The sequence below is a fragment of the Haemaphysalis longicornis genome, unplaced genomic scaffold, assembly GCF_048455015.1.
Source record: "Haemaphysalis longicornis isolate Haplotype H1 unplaced genomic scaffold, Haemaphysalis longicornis Haplotype H1 scaffold_8, whole genome shotgun sequence".
Taxonomy (NCBI): domain Eukaryota; kingdom Metazoa; phylum Arthropoda; class Arachnida; order Ixodida; family Ixodidae; genus Haemaphysalis; species Haemaphysalis longicornis.
This window is the reverse complement of record NW_027526445.1, coordinates 40941054-40960709: the sequence shown is the minus strand read 5'-3', so window position 1 is coordinate 40960709 and position 19656 is coordinate 40941054. Positions and strand designations below refer to the sequence as shown.

Here is a 19656-nt window from a genome sequence, read left to right as displayed (position 1 = left end):
TTAGATTATTGCATGGAGCAAGAACAAGAACGAGGCTTCCAAGCACAGCCAGATAATGTCACAAACGCTCGCCATAGGTTAATCCAGCGGCATCTGCCGCAGATGAAGAAACTGCGCGGCCGCCGTGATGGGCATTTCACTGCGCGGTCACGGAATGAATTGAAGCCGCTATCATTTTGTCCACCGGGTGCCGCTACCCTCTCCTTTGCTGTCGCAGCTGCAAAGCTTTGCACTTTGCCTTTGTTTTCATTGTGACATTATCTGGTTGCTTGCCTACGCTAACCACAATGGGCCGTTTCCGCTCCTGTATATTCTTGCTCTGTGGGTTGGTATTTTATTTCCTTTAGACATTAAAAAATAAAAACAAGAGTTTCCCTTTTTCAAATCAGAAATAGCTTCATGTCGAAAGGAAGGTGAAACTTCTATCTTTCTCTTTTGATTCCTAAAGGAAATAAAGCAATAACTTAAAAGGGCTTCTTTGAACCGAATAGACCTTCCTGGCCACGCTGTCACAAAAACTTGCAAAAACCTTTGGGCGACTTTGTCTAGCTAATTAATTAGCCTTGTAACTCAATAAGTGTAGAAGATGTCCTTAAACCAGTTTGAGTTTCATTGTTAGGATGATTAACTACATAAACTGTCTTAAAGGCCAACTGCAACGAAATTTTCGGCTCCTTAAATGCACTATTTTCCGGTATTATAACCTTAAAAGTTGCTACCTGCAAAATTTGAAGTCCCAAATGTGCTTCGCTGCATCGTAAACGAAGATCAAAAACGCTCTTTTCAAACCGAAACTGGAAAAAAAGGGCGGCCGTTACGTACGGCCGGAAGTGACGTTACACTCAGGAATCGAGTGGGCGCAGGCGGCGGATTTTCCCACAGCTGCCTGTGAGAAGACGGCGCGCATTCGATATGTTTCGGGCCGTCTGTTGCTTCAGACATTTAAAACATGCGCGAAAAGGGGCGGGGAAGTTGGTGCAACTATTATTACTTCGTTGTGAGCTGCTGAGACGCGCCTATAGTCGTCCGGTAAAATGAAAACACAGGCGTCGCGAGACATCGTGGCGAAGCTGGGTGCGCAAAAGGCAGTGTTGAGCGCTAGATGGGCGCTGGCACAGCTAATATGCCCTGTGCCGATCGAACCATCCTGTGTTTGTGAGAGAGAGAGAGAGAAAAAAAAAAAGCTACCGTGGGAGGAAAGGGTCTAGCATGCCGGCTAGGGTGTACGAATTCGGTTTCAGCGCTTGTTGTGGAAGTCCAAATCCATAATTTTATTATTTTTGTTTACACGGTCAGTTTTGTTCCTGTTAGCAGGGTGTCCGCTCCAAATCTTTAGATAATGATGCCATACAGCGACGAAAGCACTGCAGTGTCTTCACTCGTGAAGCAGTGACCTTCCCCGAGGCACAGTGCTGAGAAATATGTGGCCCCATTTTTCATGTTTTTTTTCTAACTGGCAAGAGAAATGTTGCCCACAGCAGCTAGTATTTATTTGTTTTTTGACCAAGTTGTTTGAACTGCATCGATTCCGTGCAGTGCGCCGTGTGCTGTACTCCTGTACTCGTCCACGCCCCGACCGGTGCAATTACAGTGACAACAGCGTATCACCTCACGTAGGCGCAGAGCTCTTCGATGGCGTTTGCGTACTCGCGCTCTCGAAAAGTCGACCGGCCGATCGTGCAGTGGGCCGCACTGCTAGCTGCCGTACTCGTTCACGCCCCGACCGGCTGCGACAACAGCGTATCGTCTCGCGCCGGCCGTTCTGCTCGTAGAGACGCCCAGCCGTTCTGCTCGGAGAGACGCCCGGCCGCGATTTTGCAGCGCGCCGCGACAACAGAGTGTCGAGCGTGTCGTCTCGTCTCGGCTGTTCTATGTATTGCGCACTCGTAGAGACGCCCGGCCGCGAGCTTGCAGTGCGTTGCACAAATCCTCCCTGTTCTGTGGTTGCACAGTCGCCGTAGTCGGCCGCTCGGTGCGTCGGTGCGCGACGCACCGAGCGGCCGCGACAACAGCGTATCGTCTCGCATCGGCCGTTCTACGTATTGCGCACTCGTAGAGATGTCCGGCCGCTAGCTTGCAGTGCGCCGCACAGCTGCCGTAGTCGTTCACGCGCCACCACACCGACTAGCTCCGTCAACAGCGTCTTGCCTCACGTAGGCCGTACACGCGTTTCACGTGCTCGTCGAGTCGACCGAGAGCCTGCTGCTGCCGTCGCGACCACGAAATCGGCCGTTCTGCTACTGCTGCCGTATTCGCTCCAGACCGGCCCCGGCACTTTTCGAATTTGCTCTTTATGTACAGTCGAATCCCGCTACAACGAAATTGACGGGACGTGCGAAAAATTTCGTTGAAGCGAAAATTCGTTGAGGCGAAATCTGCCCCAACACACCACGGAAAGGCCAGAAAAATAGCCCCGTGCGTTTCCGCAACATTGGCAGCATAATACAATGTTTAGAAAAAGGAGTGACGTGCAATAACTCATGTTTATTCGGATAACAAACATACCAATGGTTATCTGTTTTTTTCACCACCCAAAGAATGCGTTACGGAGGGGGGTGAAGATATGCAGGCGCAAAACGTATTGCTGTACAACAAGGCGTGTCCACCGAGCTGATTACTTGCAGATAGCTGCTAGGCCGTCGGAAGCCCCCCTCTCGCTTGTGGCAGGAGCAGTGCCGTTATCTTATCCTCTGACAGGGCACGGCAGCTACTGACCTTGGCAGGCAAGACGCGCGCGCTTGCATTTAACATGACCGCGCGCTCGCGACTAAGATAGGATGACTAGGCTTCAAGACCAAACGCGCAAACATGATTTTCGCTCTTGGCTATGAAGAATGGTAGAAGGAAAACGGCAAGGACAGCTGCTCACAACGCATACATGACGGCACCGCGCCAGCAGCGGAGCACATTCATGCAATTTCAACTGGATACGGATTGGCTGTAGCTCTGGGGCTCCGCCTTGGCGAAGCGGGCCTGCGCCTCGTGTAAAGACGGCCAGCCACATCGTTATCACCATCAAGCAATGGCGTGCGCCTATGAGTTATTTTTTGTTTTGTTTTGGGTGGCGGTGTGGTCGCAACGCGCATTTTCGGTGAAACTAAGCGTCCTGAATGTATAAAAAGTTACAGATAGCTGGCGCCATGCTTATTTTATTGTAAAATAATTGTTCAAACCCAGCCCAAATCATCGAAAATTTCATTGAAGCGAAAGCAAGCCTGACAAATGGTTCGTTGTGGCGAGGACTTCGTTGCATTGACTTCTATGGCTAGCTGACGGGGAATTGGAAATATTTCGTTGAAGCGGAAATTTCGTTGAAGCGGCGTTCGTTGTAGCGGGGTTCGACTGTATCGGCAACCCAGAGTTTCTTCAGCTTCTCATGTTACAGAAACGCGTGAAGCAATTATTCATGCAAGAGGCACGAATTACGCTGCTCACTCACGTGAGGCCGCACGTAAAAGTGCTACTGAGGAGAGGCGACGGCCGCACGGGAATCCTGACTGGCACGTCACATCCGGAAGTCCGCCGCAGTGGCGGCGCGGCAAGTTGCGGCGACACTCCGCTAGGTGCTGCGTCGGCTGGAGTGGCGTGTTTTCGAACGGTTTTAATAAAAAAACTGCGCGTTTGTGGAGTTTAAAATGAGGTCATAAGGAACTTTAGAGGTGCATACCACACATTGAAGCAGAATTTAGGGCAGGTAAATTTTCGTTGCAGTTGGCCTTTAACTTTATTAGGCTTGCGCCACAAATAAAAAAGTGGTTTCTACCTGCCACATTCCCACATAGGAAATGTTCTTCGGTGGGGGATGATGTGTGAAAATAGCATGTTCAAGTGTTCCATTCTGTGGCAAGCGGGGCGTCAGTGATATTCTTGTTGATGCTGCAGGTGCATTGCACTGCATAAAAGATGTCACACCAAATTCAAACCGGTTGTGGGGGTCGTGAACGCTGCCTTCTCTCTGTCCGCAAAATGCGTTTGGGCACTGTGCACAGCCGGTTATTCGTGAATTGGTTGAAGTTTAATGCAGTGCCGATTTGAGAGGGAACCTTGCTTTCGAGGTTTATCTCTGCAGTGTAGTGGCCCTGGAGTTTCGTGTGCTCATTTGTTTTTGTTTTTAAATGGCCCAGCTAAAAATGAATTGTGACCGGCCTGTTCAACTTCCCGATAGGTCTGTGGGTTCGATTTGTTTTGGCATGGTTTAGCGGTGACTTTTAAACAAGTGTGGGCTAAGCATGACAGGCCAGGTGTAGTGTTTGAGCTTTGAAGGGGCCGTGGAGGCAAAATACGAACTGGTTCATTAAAAAGCTGCTTTTTTTTCTCGTAATGATGAAACAAACTTTGCACCAAATTTCAAACAAAAAATGCAGACATTAGAGGAAACAGGCAACTCCCATGGTGATTTCTGTATGACTTCAAAGAATCTTGTTCGTCCGATTCATTGCTGCTGATCTAAGCCACCGTGAAGAAACATGACTGAGAAATTATGGTGATGCTTTTGTCTAATTCTAGTTGATTGAACTGTTTCATTGCATCGTTCGGATGCTAATGTGCACTTAACGCACCGAAAACTATTTTCTGTGCTCCCTCTGTTGTGTCACTGATGTCGTCGTGCAGCTTGGAATTTGAATGTTTCTCCATACTCCCTGGTTTAGGTTTTTTTTTTCTAATTTAAGAGAAGTCTCTCATGGCTAGAGTAGAGTTCCATCAGTTACTAAAAGCTAGTTTTTTTTTTCAAATTACAGAAAGTTTCTGTTTGTGTACACCGGACCATCTAGAATGACCAACAAAACCACCGGCACTAACAACTCATTCTCTCCTAGCAGTGGTGGCGTGAAGAGAGGGGTAAGAAGTCACCAGCAACTTCGCACCGTTGCAGAGGAGGAGAAAAAGGTTCCTGGGGTCGAGCTCTGAAGCGTGCTTACTCGATTTTGAAGGGGAAAGGCAGCCATTATCAGACTTCTTACTTCTGCATCATGCTCGCGTCTCTTTATTTTTTTTTTTCTTTGTCTTTTGGTGCGAACTACTCCAACGGGCGCACTGGCCGCATTTCACGGTAGGGCTTCCCCACCGGGAATGCTCTGCTGTGCATGCACCCATTCTAAGGACATGCCGCACGCGCACCTCTCAGGCGGTAGATCAGTCTTGTTTTATTTTGCCAGGGCGCTGGGTTAGCGCTGTGGTTAGAACAACGCACTTCTGCTCTGACGACCCCTGCTCAAATCCTACACGAACCCATTGTATGTCCTCTTTATTGTGGCGGCGATTTTGGTACCAGTCGTCTTGACACCGATGGTCCTTTTTGCGTTTGGTGGGGCATGTAAGGCTGCCGCCTTTAAAGGAGTAGCGACATGAAATTTCAAAGCTTAGATAACTATGTAGAATGCTTCCTTTTGGTCAGGAGATATCTCCCAGCAAGCTTGAACACTAACCGTTCGGGGTAACACATTTTAAATCCATTTTAATCTTCATCCGCACGAGATAGCCCACAGCGGGCCGACATGACATCATCCGCTCCTCGCCCCAAACTGCCAACATCGGGGCTCCCAGGACGTGGCCGATGTGTCGGCTGCAGTTGGCGCATGCTGCTACGCCGTCTGTATCACGTCACGGTTTTGGGACTGACGTCATGCTGCCCAGGGGCACAGGGATGGTGAAGACCTTGGTCGGTCTTCAGACCTTGCGCAGTGGGGCGACAAGAATGGTGATGTCAGGTGCTACCTCCTGTCATGGTGGCCGCTCGGCGTTCGTTTTGTTGGAACCGAAACTGACACGAATAAACAACGTAAAGGATTGTTTGCGTTGCGACTGACCGTCTAATGTGCCATTCTGTGATTAGGGGGCTAATAGGCACCCATAGCAGCGAAAAAAAACGTAACACGAAAATTTCATTTCAGTACTCCTTTAAAAATTAAAATGGCACGTGGCAAGTAAAACGACTTTTTATATATACAGACCGAATTGAATCAGATTAGGAGCATTTTTGTAACTAGGCATTCCAACAACAAAACTGAAATCGGTTGAAGGCTACCTTCTATACTTTTTAAGTTAGAAGACTAATTAGCTGAAATTTGCATTCAGCATAATGAACTAGTATTTAAGCTACAAGTCGACAAGATTTTTACATCTGTGTGATCAAAAATGTATATTCCATGCAAGGAAGCTATTTGGATTGTTGCATTAGGTATATGCTTGAGGCATAAAGAAAGAACAAAAACAGTTTCACCTTCCTTTCGAAATGGAAATAGTTACATGTCAAAAAGAAAGTGAAACTTCTGTCTTTCTTTATGGATACCTCAAGCAAATAGAGCAATAATCGAGCAGCTTCCTTGCACAGAATAGACCTTCCGGGTCACGCTGATGTAAAAATCTTGCTGAGTTCTTGCCTAATTAGGTAATTAATCGTGGGGAGACTTTGTGAAGGTAATTAGTGTGGTAACTCGAAAGGTATAGAAGGTATGTTTAAACTGATTTAAGTTTCATTATTAGGTTAGTTAGCTACATAAATTCTCCAAATTTGACTAAGTTTGGCCCATAATAGTTTTACTTGTTATTCTTTGCCCCCCCCCGTAGAGAAGAGGGGGCAATAAATGGCCACGCGAGCCACATCTGTCCGTGAAATGGTGGCCTCACTTCTCAGGAAGCACGTGACGTCCCCACTTGGTGCAGGGGGGAGTGGCGGCCGTGAACACGGTGTTCCAGCGACTGGGCCCCAGCACTGCGGACGAGGAAGATGAAGTGGAGGCACCGCCGAGGACAGTGCTGGCCACCAAGCGGCTGCCGTCCCCGTACCAGGCTGTCTTGGCGGCCGCACCCAAGCCAAGCCGAGTCATCCGGCTCAACAGCTGTAAGGAGGGACTTCTCTCTCTTTCTCTCCCTCTCGCATATACAGTATAACCCCGTTGATGCGTTCTAAGTTCATACGATTTCCTAGTTTGTACGCTGTCAATTGCTAACACTAAAAATTCTCCGTAGTACATTTCTTACCAGTTAGTACCTTACCTGGTTTCTTACCTGGTTTGTGTTTCCCCCTCGCGTTTCTTTTTTTTTTTTTTTCTATTAACGAGTTTACTGTACTAACCCATTCATTGCCACGTTTTCTTTATGTCTGATCCTAACTTGCTGCCCTTTTTTTTTTTTTTATGCTCGTTGGGTGGAAACGTTATGCTAGTAATGCACTACAATGCTCTGCAGGGCCTGCAAACACTTTATTCGGGGATACCTTATTTAATGAAGAAGTTTCACTGAATGCAGACAAATTAACACTCAACTAGTTAACAAAATACGCAGCAGTTAATTAGGACGTCCAGGTGTATGGAAAACTTTCTAGCATTACATTCTTCAACACGATGCACCCGCTGTCACACAAAGCAGCAGCTGATGGCTAACACAAAGACAGCGAGACTTGTAAAGCTGCCTGTGTTGCATCCGACTCAGCACAGCTGGGCTGCTGAGACATGACGAGGTGGCACGGATGAAGAAACATGCAGTCCATCTGTTGTCTCAGATCTACGCGATCTATGTTGTCTGCGTGTTTATGGGACTTTTCAATGCATGGCGCAACTTTTGCACGAGTTGTCTGACGAGTGGCGGGGAGTTAAGTAAAGAGGTAACATGAATATGCTTGGGTGTGGCAGGGGCTGTGCGTGTGTAGTCCCCTGAGTGGACTCCTCGCACAAACCAGCAGCGTTGTCTGCGTTCCAAGAGTGTTATCCTCGTAAGCAAGTTCTTTTTTTTTTTTTTTTTCCCTGAGGTTGTGGCGTTATTGCGCGTGAAGTTCTTGATTGCCACTCGCTTCACCTTACACCGTGCAACGTACACAAACCACCCTCCTTCTAACATGGTCCGCTTCAGGACAGGAGGTAACAGGACACAAAATAGGTGTTTTTTTTTTTTTTATACATATTGTTGCATCTTAGTAGGCGGACGGGTAGACATCAGGATGGCGATGTACCTATTTATTAGGCGCAGCACTGCACCGAAGAGTACAGGCAGCAAGGGTATGCTGAAGGCGAGTCCCAGTGAAGATGGCTGAATCAGTCTGGACCCACACATTTGTATTGTCATCTTCGAACAACTGGCTGGCCAAGGAGCACGGAACGTATCACTCACGGGGGATCGTCCACTGCATGGTGATCACGCACAGAACGCAAGCAGGGGATCACGGCTTGACAAATATTGATTTGATTGATTGCAGGGTTTAACGCGCCGACGCAACGCAGGCGATGAGGCGCGCCGTAGTGGAGGGCTCCGGATTAATTTTGACCACCTGGGGATCTTTAACGTGCGCCGAAATCTCGTACACACGGGCGTTTTTGCTTTTCGCCTCCATCAGAAAAGCGGCCGCCGCGGCCGGGAATCGAATCCGTGACCTCGTGCTCAGCAGCGCAACGCCTTAGCCACTGAGCCACCGCGGCGGGTCTTGACAAATATCCACGTGACAATGTATATTTTGGGATCTTGGGAGTTCGCAGGTTACGCGAGAATCCACTAAATGTAGTAGTCAAAATATGGTCTTAACCCACCTGTTGCATGAGACCATTTACTAGGCTGGCATTTATTTACCTGTACCTCGATCATACGACACTTTCGCGCAGTGCCTTGAAAGTTGCATTATTGGGGTTCTGCTGTAGTTGTGGCTGCCCCGGGTCGTTTGGTGAACACTACACTTTGTGCTTTTTTTTTCTTGGCCAGCCCGGTAGTGCCCAACTTTGATGTGATAACTGCAGTCATTGAAGTTTGGAGATCGCACGCACAATTTTGTGATTAGCTAGGGATATGGCTCGGCCTCCTAGCGTTAATTGGGAGTGCCCGAGCATACTTTTTTGAGCCCCGTCTTTTGCCTCGTTATGTTGAAGCTTGTGAAACACTTCTATTTTTCGCTTGGCTTGTGTCATACTGTAGCGCTTGTACGGGTTCAATTCGGTGCAAAATTGGTTATAACAAGTAGCCAGTTAAGGGCAGTTTTGAGAGCAGTCACCTGTACTGTAAGACGTCATTTTGACGCATGCTAGTACAGTAGAATCTCGATGATACGATTCTGGGTGATACGAATTTCGGGATGATACGAATTTCTGAAAAGTCCCGGCAAAATTGCATTGTTTGCAATGGGAAAAATTTCGGCTGTTACGAACGGACCTGCGCGGCCCGGCGGATGATACGAACGAGCCAGCGAGGCGCCCGACTGCCGAACAAGCAAGTGACGGCTCTCTCTCTCTCCATTTGTCACTTTTTTTCTCCGGAAACGGTCGGGCTGTTGTTTTCCGCTCGCGAAAACGCGCCCCGCACGCCCCATGCGCGCCGCGAAACCTCTCGCACGCTGCGCGCGCCGCTGCCGGCGGCAGCAACATGGCGGCGGCTTCGGCCGCGAAGTGGCACGGCCGCTTGAGCGACTGCTTCTAGCCGCTCTTTAAAATGCCGCTCAAGGCAGACACGAAGTTTCTTGTGCAGTAAAGGAGCTGATAACGTTGGCGAAAACGGTACTATAAAACACCATCTGCGCCGGTAGTGAAAGCGCCTATAAAATATCTGCCGGAGTGCTAAGCCTAAACATCTCGGGCGGAGCCACCGCGGGTTGTCTCGAGCGTTTCGCAAGTCGTCAGCGTCTTTTTCTGACCGAGGTAGGCGATACCGCGGGCGCGAAATCGTCAATGCGGCCGTGAAAATACAGCGCGCGCAAAGCCGAGGCCTGCGAATCGCGTGCAAAAACGCACCACGCGGTTCACGCTTGACTGTTGCGGCGTGTAGCGAGCTTGGACACCGGGAGTGAGGAGACAAGCGCGAATCTAGGCGAAGCGTTACGCGCTCCAGAAAGGACTGCTTTGTGACGTGGGGGTTTAAAAAAAGCAGAAAAAATCACGGATTTGTTCACGCGAAAGTAAGAAAAGAAATAAACGAAAACTTTTTTCAGCGCTCAATTTTTTGGTCTGTGTTGGTTCATACGAATTTCGGATGATACGAATATTTTTCGCGGTCCCGCGAGATTCGTATCATCGAGATTCTACTGTATTGATAATGGAGCAACATTAAGAAAGAAAAGAGAAAAAAAAGAAACACGAAGAAATTTTGTTGTTTGGCATTAGCGTCGTCTCGTCACCTCTTGAACAACAAACAGCTATTGATGTCGCGTTGACACTAACAACAATTAAACGCTCATTTTGTTTCAGCATATCTTTACTCGGCTATGACCTAAATGTCGCCACAATTTCAAGAAACTGCCCCAACTGATGTCAGAGAATCAGTATTACAAATGGATCAAACTATCTTCTAGTCCCCTTTGAGTTCAGTGCTGCATCTATATCCAGGCTCAGGTCTGTCCGAAATTTGAAAGGCCCTTCTTGGTGTTTTCCTGCGCGTCAGTGCTTTTGAGAGCTGTCAAACGTGGCACATTTTGTGGGAAGAACATATTCAGATTATTTCAACGTGCCGAAGCTACACCTCGACTGTGAGGTGCGCCGTAGTGGAGGGCTCCGGATTAATCTTGACCACCTGCAGGGGATCTTTAACGTGTGCCGAAATCTCGAACACGCGGGCATTTTCGCCTTTCGCCTCCATCAGAAAAGTGGCCACCACGACTGCGATCGAACTCACAACGTCCTTGGGCTCAGCAGCCCAACACCTTAGCCAATGAGCCACTGCGGCTGGTACAGTAGAAGCTTTAAAGGGACACTTCGCTACGAAACTTTGCACGATACAGTTTGGTTGGCTTTCCTGTTTGCCACGCTAGAAATGTCAAATGCAAGAGACCTCGGTTACCCGAGACGTTTCCAACGGCGTATATGCGTTTCCTAGTCAGTACAGCCAGCCGTCACCTGAGCTTGGTTATGGGATTTATATCAGAGCATAAACGTACCTAAACCATACAAAACCACCCGAACTGAAATAAATGACAGCCAAAACGGACCTTCAATGGTTGAAAACTACGGTGTAGAAAAATAATGAGCACATATAGCCGAAAGCAACCTAAAAGGGGAAGACCCGCAAAAACGTACCAGAAGCAGTAGCTGAAACTGGCCAAAAGGCAACGAAAATACCTGAAATCCCATTTATATTGCATACAGATGTCATAAATGGATTATATGTGTGATAACAAATGTTAACATTCAGATATGACAAACCCTTGAAAATAAAAAAAAGCAACCCGGGTTATGATGTTTGCTTCGCAGGAGCGGAACTAATGCACTACAGGACCAAGCGGTCCTGAGCGAATAAATTGAGGGCCAGACGCACGTGGACATAGCTTCAAACATGCCCATAGATGGCGCCATGCGTCGCTTGGCTGTGCTGACTAGGAAACGCCGATATGCGTACCAACGTAACTGTAGGAGCAACGTGTATCTGCGTTCTTTGGAACGACACACACAATACAAAAGAAGAGTACTGTGCAGTCTCATGCACAGAATTGGAAAAAGCATAACGGGGTTACACTTACCTATACCATGGAAATAGCTCTTTTAAGCTAAGCAGGTACGGGAAAGAAGCAGCATTTTACTTTTTCGTACGTGTGAAAAATTGTGAGCCACGTTGTACCTAATTAATGCACTTTTCTAACACGGAAATTTTCACTGAAAGTTTTCTTGTGAAAAAGTTTCTTTCTGTGAAATTAGTTCCTAGCGATGCATCAAAAAACTGATTGTCTTATTGCACTCCCCACGGCTTATAGTGTTCGAAAATGTAAAGATTAGTCTTATGACCAGCACAGTTTTGTCTATTGTTCCTCCAAAAATGGTTAATTACCTCCAATTATCTCGTGAACTAATTGACCAACTGAAAAAATAATGCCATATTTGAAATCAGTGGGGGAAAAACAGCAAGGCTGACAAATTTCACAGGAGCTTACTTAAAAATTAAAAGAAATAGTTTTAAGAGCAGTGTCCCCCCTTAAAGGCCAACTGCACTCAAATTTCACCTCGGCCAAATTTGTTTTTAATGCGTAGTAAGTACCCCCAAATAAGCTAAGACACAAGTGGTAGCCCCGTGAAACGCCTCGTTAATCAGTCAGAAGCGTTTAAAAAGGCCCCGCCGCAGACCACTCTGCACCTGCCGGCGGATCGCGTAAACAGCCATGACGCGCCTGTGACGTTCCAGCCGACGGTGGCTTTTTCCTCTGGCCAGCCACGCAGCGGGAGAACCGGTCAAGCTCTGCTGCCCCGTGCGCGCGTAGAGCTTGCGCGCAGACATTCTCCCGAACTGGTGACCGTCCGGCCGCTCGCTGGACGGCTGCAACGTCACTGCAATGGCCGCGCTCTCCTCGGTTTCGGTTTCAAAATCGCCGATTTTTGCTGGCCGCTTGCAGCGTCCACGTGCGTATTTCAGCTGTTGTATTTTGCATGTTGCTTTCTTTTTAAGCAGACTATACGGAAATAGGGTTTTCAAGAAGTCGAAATTTTGAGTGCAGTTGGCCTTTAAGCCATGAACAATGAAGGGGCTTTGTTGTTGATTCATTTTTGTTAGCTATGGTGCAGGGGCAGTAGCTGGGATGGGAAATCCCTTCATGGTTTCTGCGTTATGAAGTACTGCATTGCAGTTAGAAGTTAAAACTAACGGGGGAAGCAGTACTGATGCAGGTTGTCAAGAATGGCTTGTTCCTGGAAATACGTCATTAGTAACGAGCTACCAGTTGAATGCTGGAAAATCCCTCGTGGGAACATACATCAACTACAGAAGTCGCGGCAATACCAACCACGTGTTGATCGTGTAATTGGGGAGAAGAGAACCCACCCACCCTTCTAAGAAAAAAAAAATGCAGGGCTAACTCTTTTACACAAAATGCAATGATATGACAAAAAATTCTCTGACATAGTAACATTGGCCGAGGTGGGATTCAATGGAAAAATGTCCATGAGCCTAACTTGCCAACGGATTCCTTTGCTATTAGTTCTGTTTTGAGCAGAGGAAAGTTGGGTTAGAGGGAATTTCTCGCAGGTGAAGCTTTCGGTGAAGCTTTTTCTATGCGAGAACACACTGTGGAAAAGCCAAGAAGCTTTCTTCGTAAAATAAAAAAAAAAATGCTTCCCGTGGTCACAATCAACGCGGTGACCCCCGACGTCTATTCCATTGCGCCATTCCAACACGGTCGAAGCAGTGTGGGTTCTGGACTCTGACATTTCACGCAGGTTGCATGATGGGATAAGGCTGCACGTTTTAAACATCTTTCTCTTAACAAAGGGGCTTCATGTTTTTTTTTTTTTTTTTTCCTAAGGTGAAGTGTAAATAGCTGACCGTGGTTAAAGATGAACTGAAAAGCTGTGCAGCATTCGGTATACTTGAAGAATAAAAAAAAAAAAATTGTCCGCATCTAAGTTTGAGTGCTGGCTTCTGCGTTAGCACCGATTTGGCACCCTTTGAAGTGGATAGGTGTTGAATGTTGGAGACCTGCTCCTCAGAGTGTACGCAACATTTCTGCTAAAGAAACAGCGTGCACCTGACGAGCCAGCAGATGAAAGGGAATTGCCGTTTTAATAACAAGAGTGAAGGTCAGGGTAAAAGAAAGGCCAGAAATGTGTCTTTGGTATGAGGGAGCAGGCTTGGGTAAAAGGCTTTGCAGTTTGAACTAAGTGACGGAAGTAGGGCTCGGGTGTGGCACATAATGTGGACGGAAGGCAACTGGTGGACCAATTTTCACCGGAATGGTTGCCAAGAGACAGTCGTGGTGCGTGCGCAGAGGGCCAATATCACGATAGAAACAAACTCAGACACATTGACACCATCGTGGGCTACCGACGCCCGACTACATCATTTATTGCACAGTGCACATACCGTATTTATTCGATTATAAGGCGGTCACGATTACAAGGTGAGGGTGCACTTTTGAGAGTAAAAAAAAATCGCCATATATATATATGTACTGAGCTTCAAATATAAGGCGGGCTGTGACTTTCAGACTACGGATTTGGAGAAAGAAACTTCACCTTATATTCGAAGAAATGCAGTATATACACAACATCACAGGCTAACAGGTCACAGCGCCACCTCTCATGGTGTCATGCAACCAGTACTATTACACAACAACAGTAAGGGAAATAAAGGAAGACCACCAAGGGTTCGGTGGCGCGGTCGACAAAAAATTGCTTTGGTTTAGCTTTGGTTAACCATAGTTGATAGCGGAAGCATCACTGCCCTAACCAGGCCCATTGTCGAGGTGTGGTTTCGCAATGATATACAGACATGTTTGCAATTAATACACTGTCTATGAATCATCTTTTTTTGCCTCATGGCATTGTTTAAGGGGGCACACTGTCTTAAAACCAAAAATGTTTATTTTTTGCAGTTATGGGAATAAAAATTGGAGGACGTGTAGTTTCTCATTCTGATTGTAGATATGAAATTTGTTTTTGTGCAAAGCAACTACATTCAAATTCATTCAGATTTTTAATTTGAAAATGGCCGCTTAATTTCTCCTACAGACCAGATGGAATGATACTGTTAGTCTTATTGCACTCCTTGATTGGTGCGCACTTCACTGGTACCTTGTTCAGCTGCCTCACTCCGGCAGTTTTTTTTACAAAGGCTGTCACAAAATCAAACATCAAAGCCCGAATGAATTTGAATGCACTCGTCTTGCACAAAAACAAATTTCATATCTACAATCCGAATGAGAAACTACATATGTCCTCCAATTTTTATCAGCATAAGTTTATGATCAAGGACCCATGTATTCCCTTAAAAGCCTCGCCGCTGTACGAGCGACCACAGCTGGATGTTGGTATTCCTCCATCACACATGGCTCTGTAGCGCACGTAGCCTTGTGGCCTTCCTTTGTGGCGTGCGCTTATTGCTGCGGTGGCGGCCTCCTCGCTTTCCTTCGTCAAGTGGCGACATGGGTCCCACGCACGTCCTATCTCTCCCTGTTATTGGGTCGCTGCTCGGTGCCGTGCACTTGCGGAAGGGGGGTGTGGTTTGACCTCTAACGCTCAAGGGCAAAACTGGTCACCCCGCGAAGATGGCCCGAGGTAGTGTAGTGTAGCGCTATAAAAATTGTTTTCGTTTGGGCGAGCAAGTTCGTGTCTCTTTGCTGAGGACAATTTGCTTCATCAAAGTGAACAAATCTATGTCTGTCTCTTTCTTGCTGTGCGATCTAAACGACCTCTTCCCCATGACTAAACGGTGCTGTCTTGGGCAACGCAGCCCCCAGTCCAACGAGACCCGTGGTTCGGCGGCAAGTCCTCCCCCCCTCACGAGGAGTTGGCCTGGCGGGTGGCAACAATGCGGGAGGAGGGGGCACCATCATGCTGCGGCGATCGCTCACCGAGGCAACGTCGGGGAGGCTGGGTGGCACCCAGGGCCGCTTCACCTCTACCATGGGTGAGTCTCAAAGGGGGGGGGGGGAAAGAATTCTCACGTTACGGCAGAATTTTTGCAGCGAAGCTGCGCATGGCTGGGTTCCGACCGCATATAATACAACTAAAACATTGCGTAACTAGCGTATATGTTCTGTACCTCAATCTCAAGCAGGCAGTATCTTGAAAAAACTACACTGAAATTAATTGTAACTGCCAGGAGGGCTGTCAATTCGCCGACTTTCAGTATCACCACACAGAGTTCCCTGAAGTTAAAACCATTCGATGTTCGCGCCGGAAAAGTGGACGGCCAGTTTTTCCTTTCTTCGAGCCTAATGTTGAAACGGTCGTAACTTCTGCTCCGCGCGGATGGAATGACGCGTTTGTTTTACTGCAGATCTTGACTTGTGCACAGTTCACTGACACCATGTCTAACCGCACCTGTGGTGCAGTTTGTTTGCAGAAGCTTTCCTAACATTGAATCTAAATGTTCAAACAAATTCTAAAATGCCTGTTTTAACACAAAGACAAAATATGCACCTTCAGCGACAAACCACATGTGTCCCCGAGTTATCACCATTATGAGTGTGGTTAGTTTTTAGTTTAGTTGTAGGCAGAAAGTTAGATGGGCAGATGAGATCAAGAAGTTTGCGGGGATAAATTGGTCACAGTTGGCACAGGACCGAGGTAATTGGAGAATAATGGGAGAGGCCTTTGCCCTGCAGTGGGCGTAGATAGGCTGATGATGATGATGATGATGATGATGATGATGATGATGATGATTAGTTTTTACCTGCAAGGCCCCCCAAATGGGCAGTGAAACCATTTCCGTGCAAGTGCTGTGGCAGTTCCATGCGCCAGTTTGTGTCAGTCTCCTTTGCAATCACATTGTTTGGCGCAGAGGGTACAGAAACGAAGCTTTTTATGCCCTCTGCCGACTTCTTGTGAAATTTCATTGTACACTGGAACCCCGATCATACGTCCCCCAGTTTTATAATGACCCGCTTCCTATGATGGATCGCTGCAGTCCCGTCAAAGTTCCCACAGAAATGATGCATTAAAAACCCCGATGATACGACGCTTTGGTGCACATGGTTCGCTTCATACGACAGACCCTGGAAGGGATAAACCGGCATTTTTCCCATCTTTTACGCCGCTTCGCTGCATCGTCTCAATCTTTTGTTATTCTTAACCCCCATTTGTTGATGTTTGATGCGCAAAGATCTGCAGATGGGCCGGACCACTCGCTGAACCGACGCAAGCAAGCAGGCGGGTGCTGGCGGGGGGGAGCTTAACCTTTCGATCAGGAGTTTGAGCGAGAAAGAGGGCACCGATCAAGTAGTGAAAAAGAAAAACTTAAAAGACGTTTCGGCTCCCGAGTCTCGTTCAGAATAATTTATTGCACACAAAAACGGCCCTAATTAAGGCTTTAAAATGTGACATAGGCAGCGTGCATACATTGGGTGCAAGGTGTCGCAGTTGCGATTCAGGGTGTTAGGCGTTGCCTGAATTATTGGAGGTTCTAAATTTCATCTTGCGGCCGAATTCTCCTCCGTAGTGATGACGCATGCCTTTTTCCGGTCTATCTTGCGGCTCGTCAGCTCTTCAAGTTCGGCGAGGGGATTCGACGCCACTTCTTTCATTTCCACATCATAGCAGTGCTGTTTTAGGCGCTTTTGAAAGCAGCCTGTTTCGCCTGCGCACACGGAGTTCCAGTTTGCACAGGGGACCCCATATATTACTCCGGGAAATCTCTCTTTGGGAAGCTTATCCTTTATGCTGGTAAGTGTGTGTCGCAGCTTCTTCGCTGGCATGCGTGCCACGTGCGCATCGTAGCTGCGCAGAACAGCTTACCTTGTGCCAGGGACGTAAGGAATGGCTTTTTAACGGCACTGGGCGTAGTCTGCAAAGCCACCCTTCTTTCCACGGATGAAACAAAGGCGTCGGGGTAGCCACGGCACGAGAGGTCCTGATGAGCTCTCGTAGTGTCGTTCGCCGAGTCTTCTGGTCTTGTGCAAACGGTATGGCTTTGTCGAATCAGAGAAGACACCACAGAGTGTCTGTGGGAGGCGGATTGATCAGGAATGTAGGTGAGGGGGGGGGGGAGTTTGGTGTCAGAACACCCCCTTAAATTTTTATAAGTGGCGCACAACCCATGCCCTCCTTTCGGCCTTTTTTCGGCCCATGCTTTTTACAGACTTCATTTATAAATTTAAGTGGAAAAATAAGAATAATATAAGAATACGAAAGTAAGATATTGTTTGGGCACAGGTTGTCTTTTTAAAAAAAAAATTATTTACGGGGTACAACACCTCTCGAAAAAAATTTCCGGCTGCCCCACTGATTTCGATGACCCTACGCAACATCAAATGCCCTACACACCAAGCGCGAGAAGTCATAGTCCAAGTGCCCAGCGGACCACCAATTTGAAACTCCCATTGAGCCGACGAATGTGAAAACACATTCACCAGAACGCTATGGCGATAACCGAACTCCCGCGTTCCTAGGCGACTCGATCCAAGTTTCTTCCTTTCACGATGCTGTCTCCCCTGTTGTTGTTTAATACTTTCCTGCCCTCGGAAAAAGCGGTGATTTTGGGTAGTCTAGCAAATAACTTTTTTCCCAGTAACAAAAAAATATGTAACATGTAAATGTATGGTATCTAGATGTAAAATGGTAAATTTTCTTTCCAATAGTAATGGTTTCAAACAAGAGTAGTTGTGTGGACAAAAAATAAAAAGAGCCGTACAAAAAAAATTGCGACAAAGAAAAAATAAGCAAATACTTCGGTGGCGCTCCACACAGAAGAAAGACACAAGAAATTGGAGAAGTACATTTTATGCACAAACTAACAGTGCAAAACTCCTGCAAATATGAAATGCGTAACAGTGAAATTTCTTGACGTACAAAAATAAAAAAAAAACTCGGAACTCATGAAACATAAGTTGGCCACATAGGTGTTGCAGAAAACAGTTTTCTGCGGCGCTTTTTCTTGTCCATAGCACAATTTACAGTTTCAATACCTTTGCATTTTCCTGCGCTTGTGTTGAACAGAGGTATCAGGTTCGCGGCTTCTTTCACGCACTTTTACTTTTTGTACTAAAATCTAATAAATAAAAGTTGTCCTCGAAGTCAGTGCTGCTAACGCCATCCGTAAATTTGTGTGTAGGCTCGTCCAAATAGTCTAGCCAAGAGGCGTTTCCGTGGTGCGGTCGCGTGCGATGTCAGTGCCATTGCCATGTCGTCAGAGTGAGTGGTGCTTTAAAAAATTAAGCACTGCGCAAAAAATCGAAAGCAAAGAGGATGTAAGTGTATCCAGTTCTCAGTAGATGGCGACAGCTCTCGGAGCACACCCTTTGAGTGCCAAATACGAATGAGAAAACGTCACAATTAGAGCTTAAGCATCAATAAAATACTATCAATTTGAATAGGCGTGGTCAGGAAAGTGTTATAACTTAGCACGAGGTCACGGGTTCGATTCCCGGCCGCGGCGGCTGCTTTCCGATGGAGGCGAAAAGCAAAAGCGCCCGTGTGTGCGAGATTTCGGCGCACGCTAAGATCCCCAGGTGGTCAAAATCAATGCGGAGCCCTCCACTGTGGCGCGCCTCATCGCCTGCATTGCGTCGGCGCGTTAAAACCCTTCAATCAATCAATTAATCAACCAGGAAAGTGTTAAACCTCCACATTGCCCCACAGTTTTATCCTTCCGGCCTTTACCGCTCTTGCCACCTCATCTCTGCTTATCAGTGTCTTTCAAACCCATGTTGTGGCTTCGTTCCTTTCTTTCATGCCTTTTCATCTAACGCCACCTCGTTTCTTTTGGTTCCGCTTGCATCACCGCTGGGTTCATTGCCGTCTCCCCCCACATTGTTTTAGATGCTACTGCATCCCAATCACTCGCCTTGTCCCTCCATACGGCGTTGTTGTCCGTCCACACCCCTCCCCCTACACTATAAAAAAAAAATAATAGTTAGCGGCGCCCGGTTTCGATCCCACGACCCTGGGGGCGGAACGCGAGGTACATGGTGCTCTACCCGCTGCGCCACAAAACCGACACAGAATGAAAGGCTACGAACGCGCCTTATATCCTTGACTCATTCAAACTACGGGCGAAAGCAAAAACGCCCGTGTGTACGAGATTTCGGCGCACGATAAAGATCCCCAGGTAGTCAAAATTAATCCGGAGCCCTCCACTACGGCGCGCCTCATCGCCTGCGTTGCGTCGGCGCGTTAAACCCCACAATCAATCAAATCAATCAATCATTCAAACTACGTCAAGAAGCTACTGATACAATGCATGATGGGGCAATGATTAACACTTGCAATAAACGAAAAGAAGCTCCCACTTACAGCAACAATGATGGAGTAAAGGTCGTTGCGACAG

The 19656-nt window shown here is 47.3% G+C and overlaps 1 protein-coding gene across 1 annotated transcript in view; it reads left to right on the top strand.

Annotated features, from left to right (window-relative positions):
- LOC144148263 (uncharacterized) overlaps positions 1 to 19656 on the top strand; it is a 44928-nt gene that overhangs the window by 19722 nt on the left and 5550 nt on the right. The window contains exons 7-8 of the mRNA XM_077679825.1: positions 6664 to 6841; positions 15121 to 15297. Of these exons, the coding sequence (XP_077535951.1) occupies positions 6664 to 6841; positions 15121 to 15297 (355 nt within the window). The remainder of the gene's footprint in view (positions 1 to 6663; positions 6842 to 15120; positions 15298 to 19656) is intronic.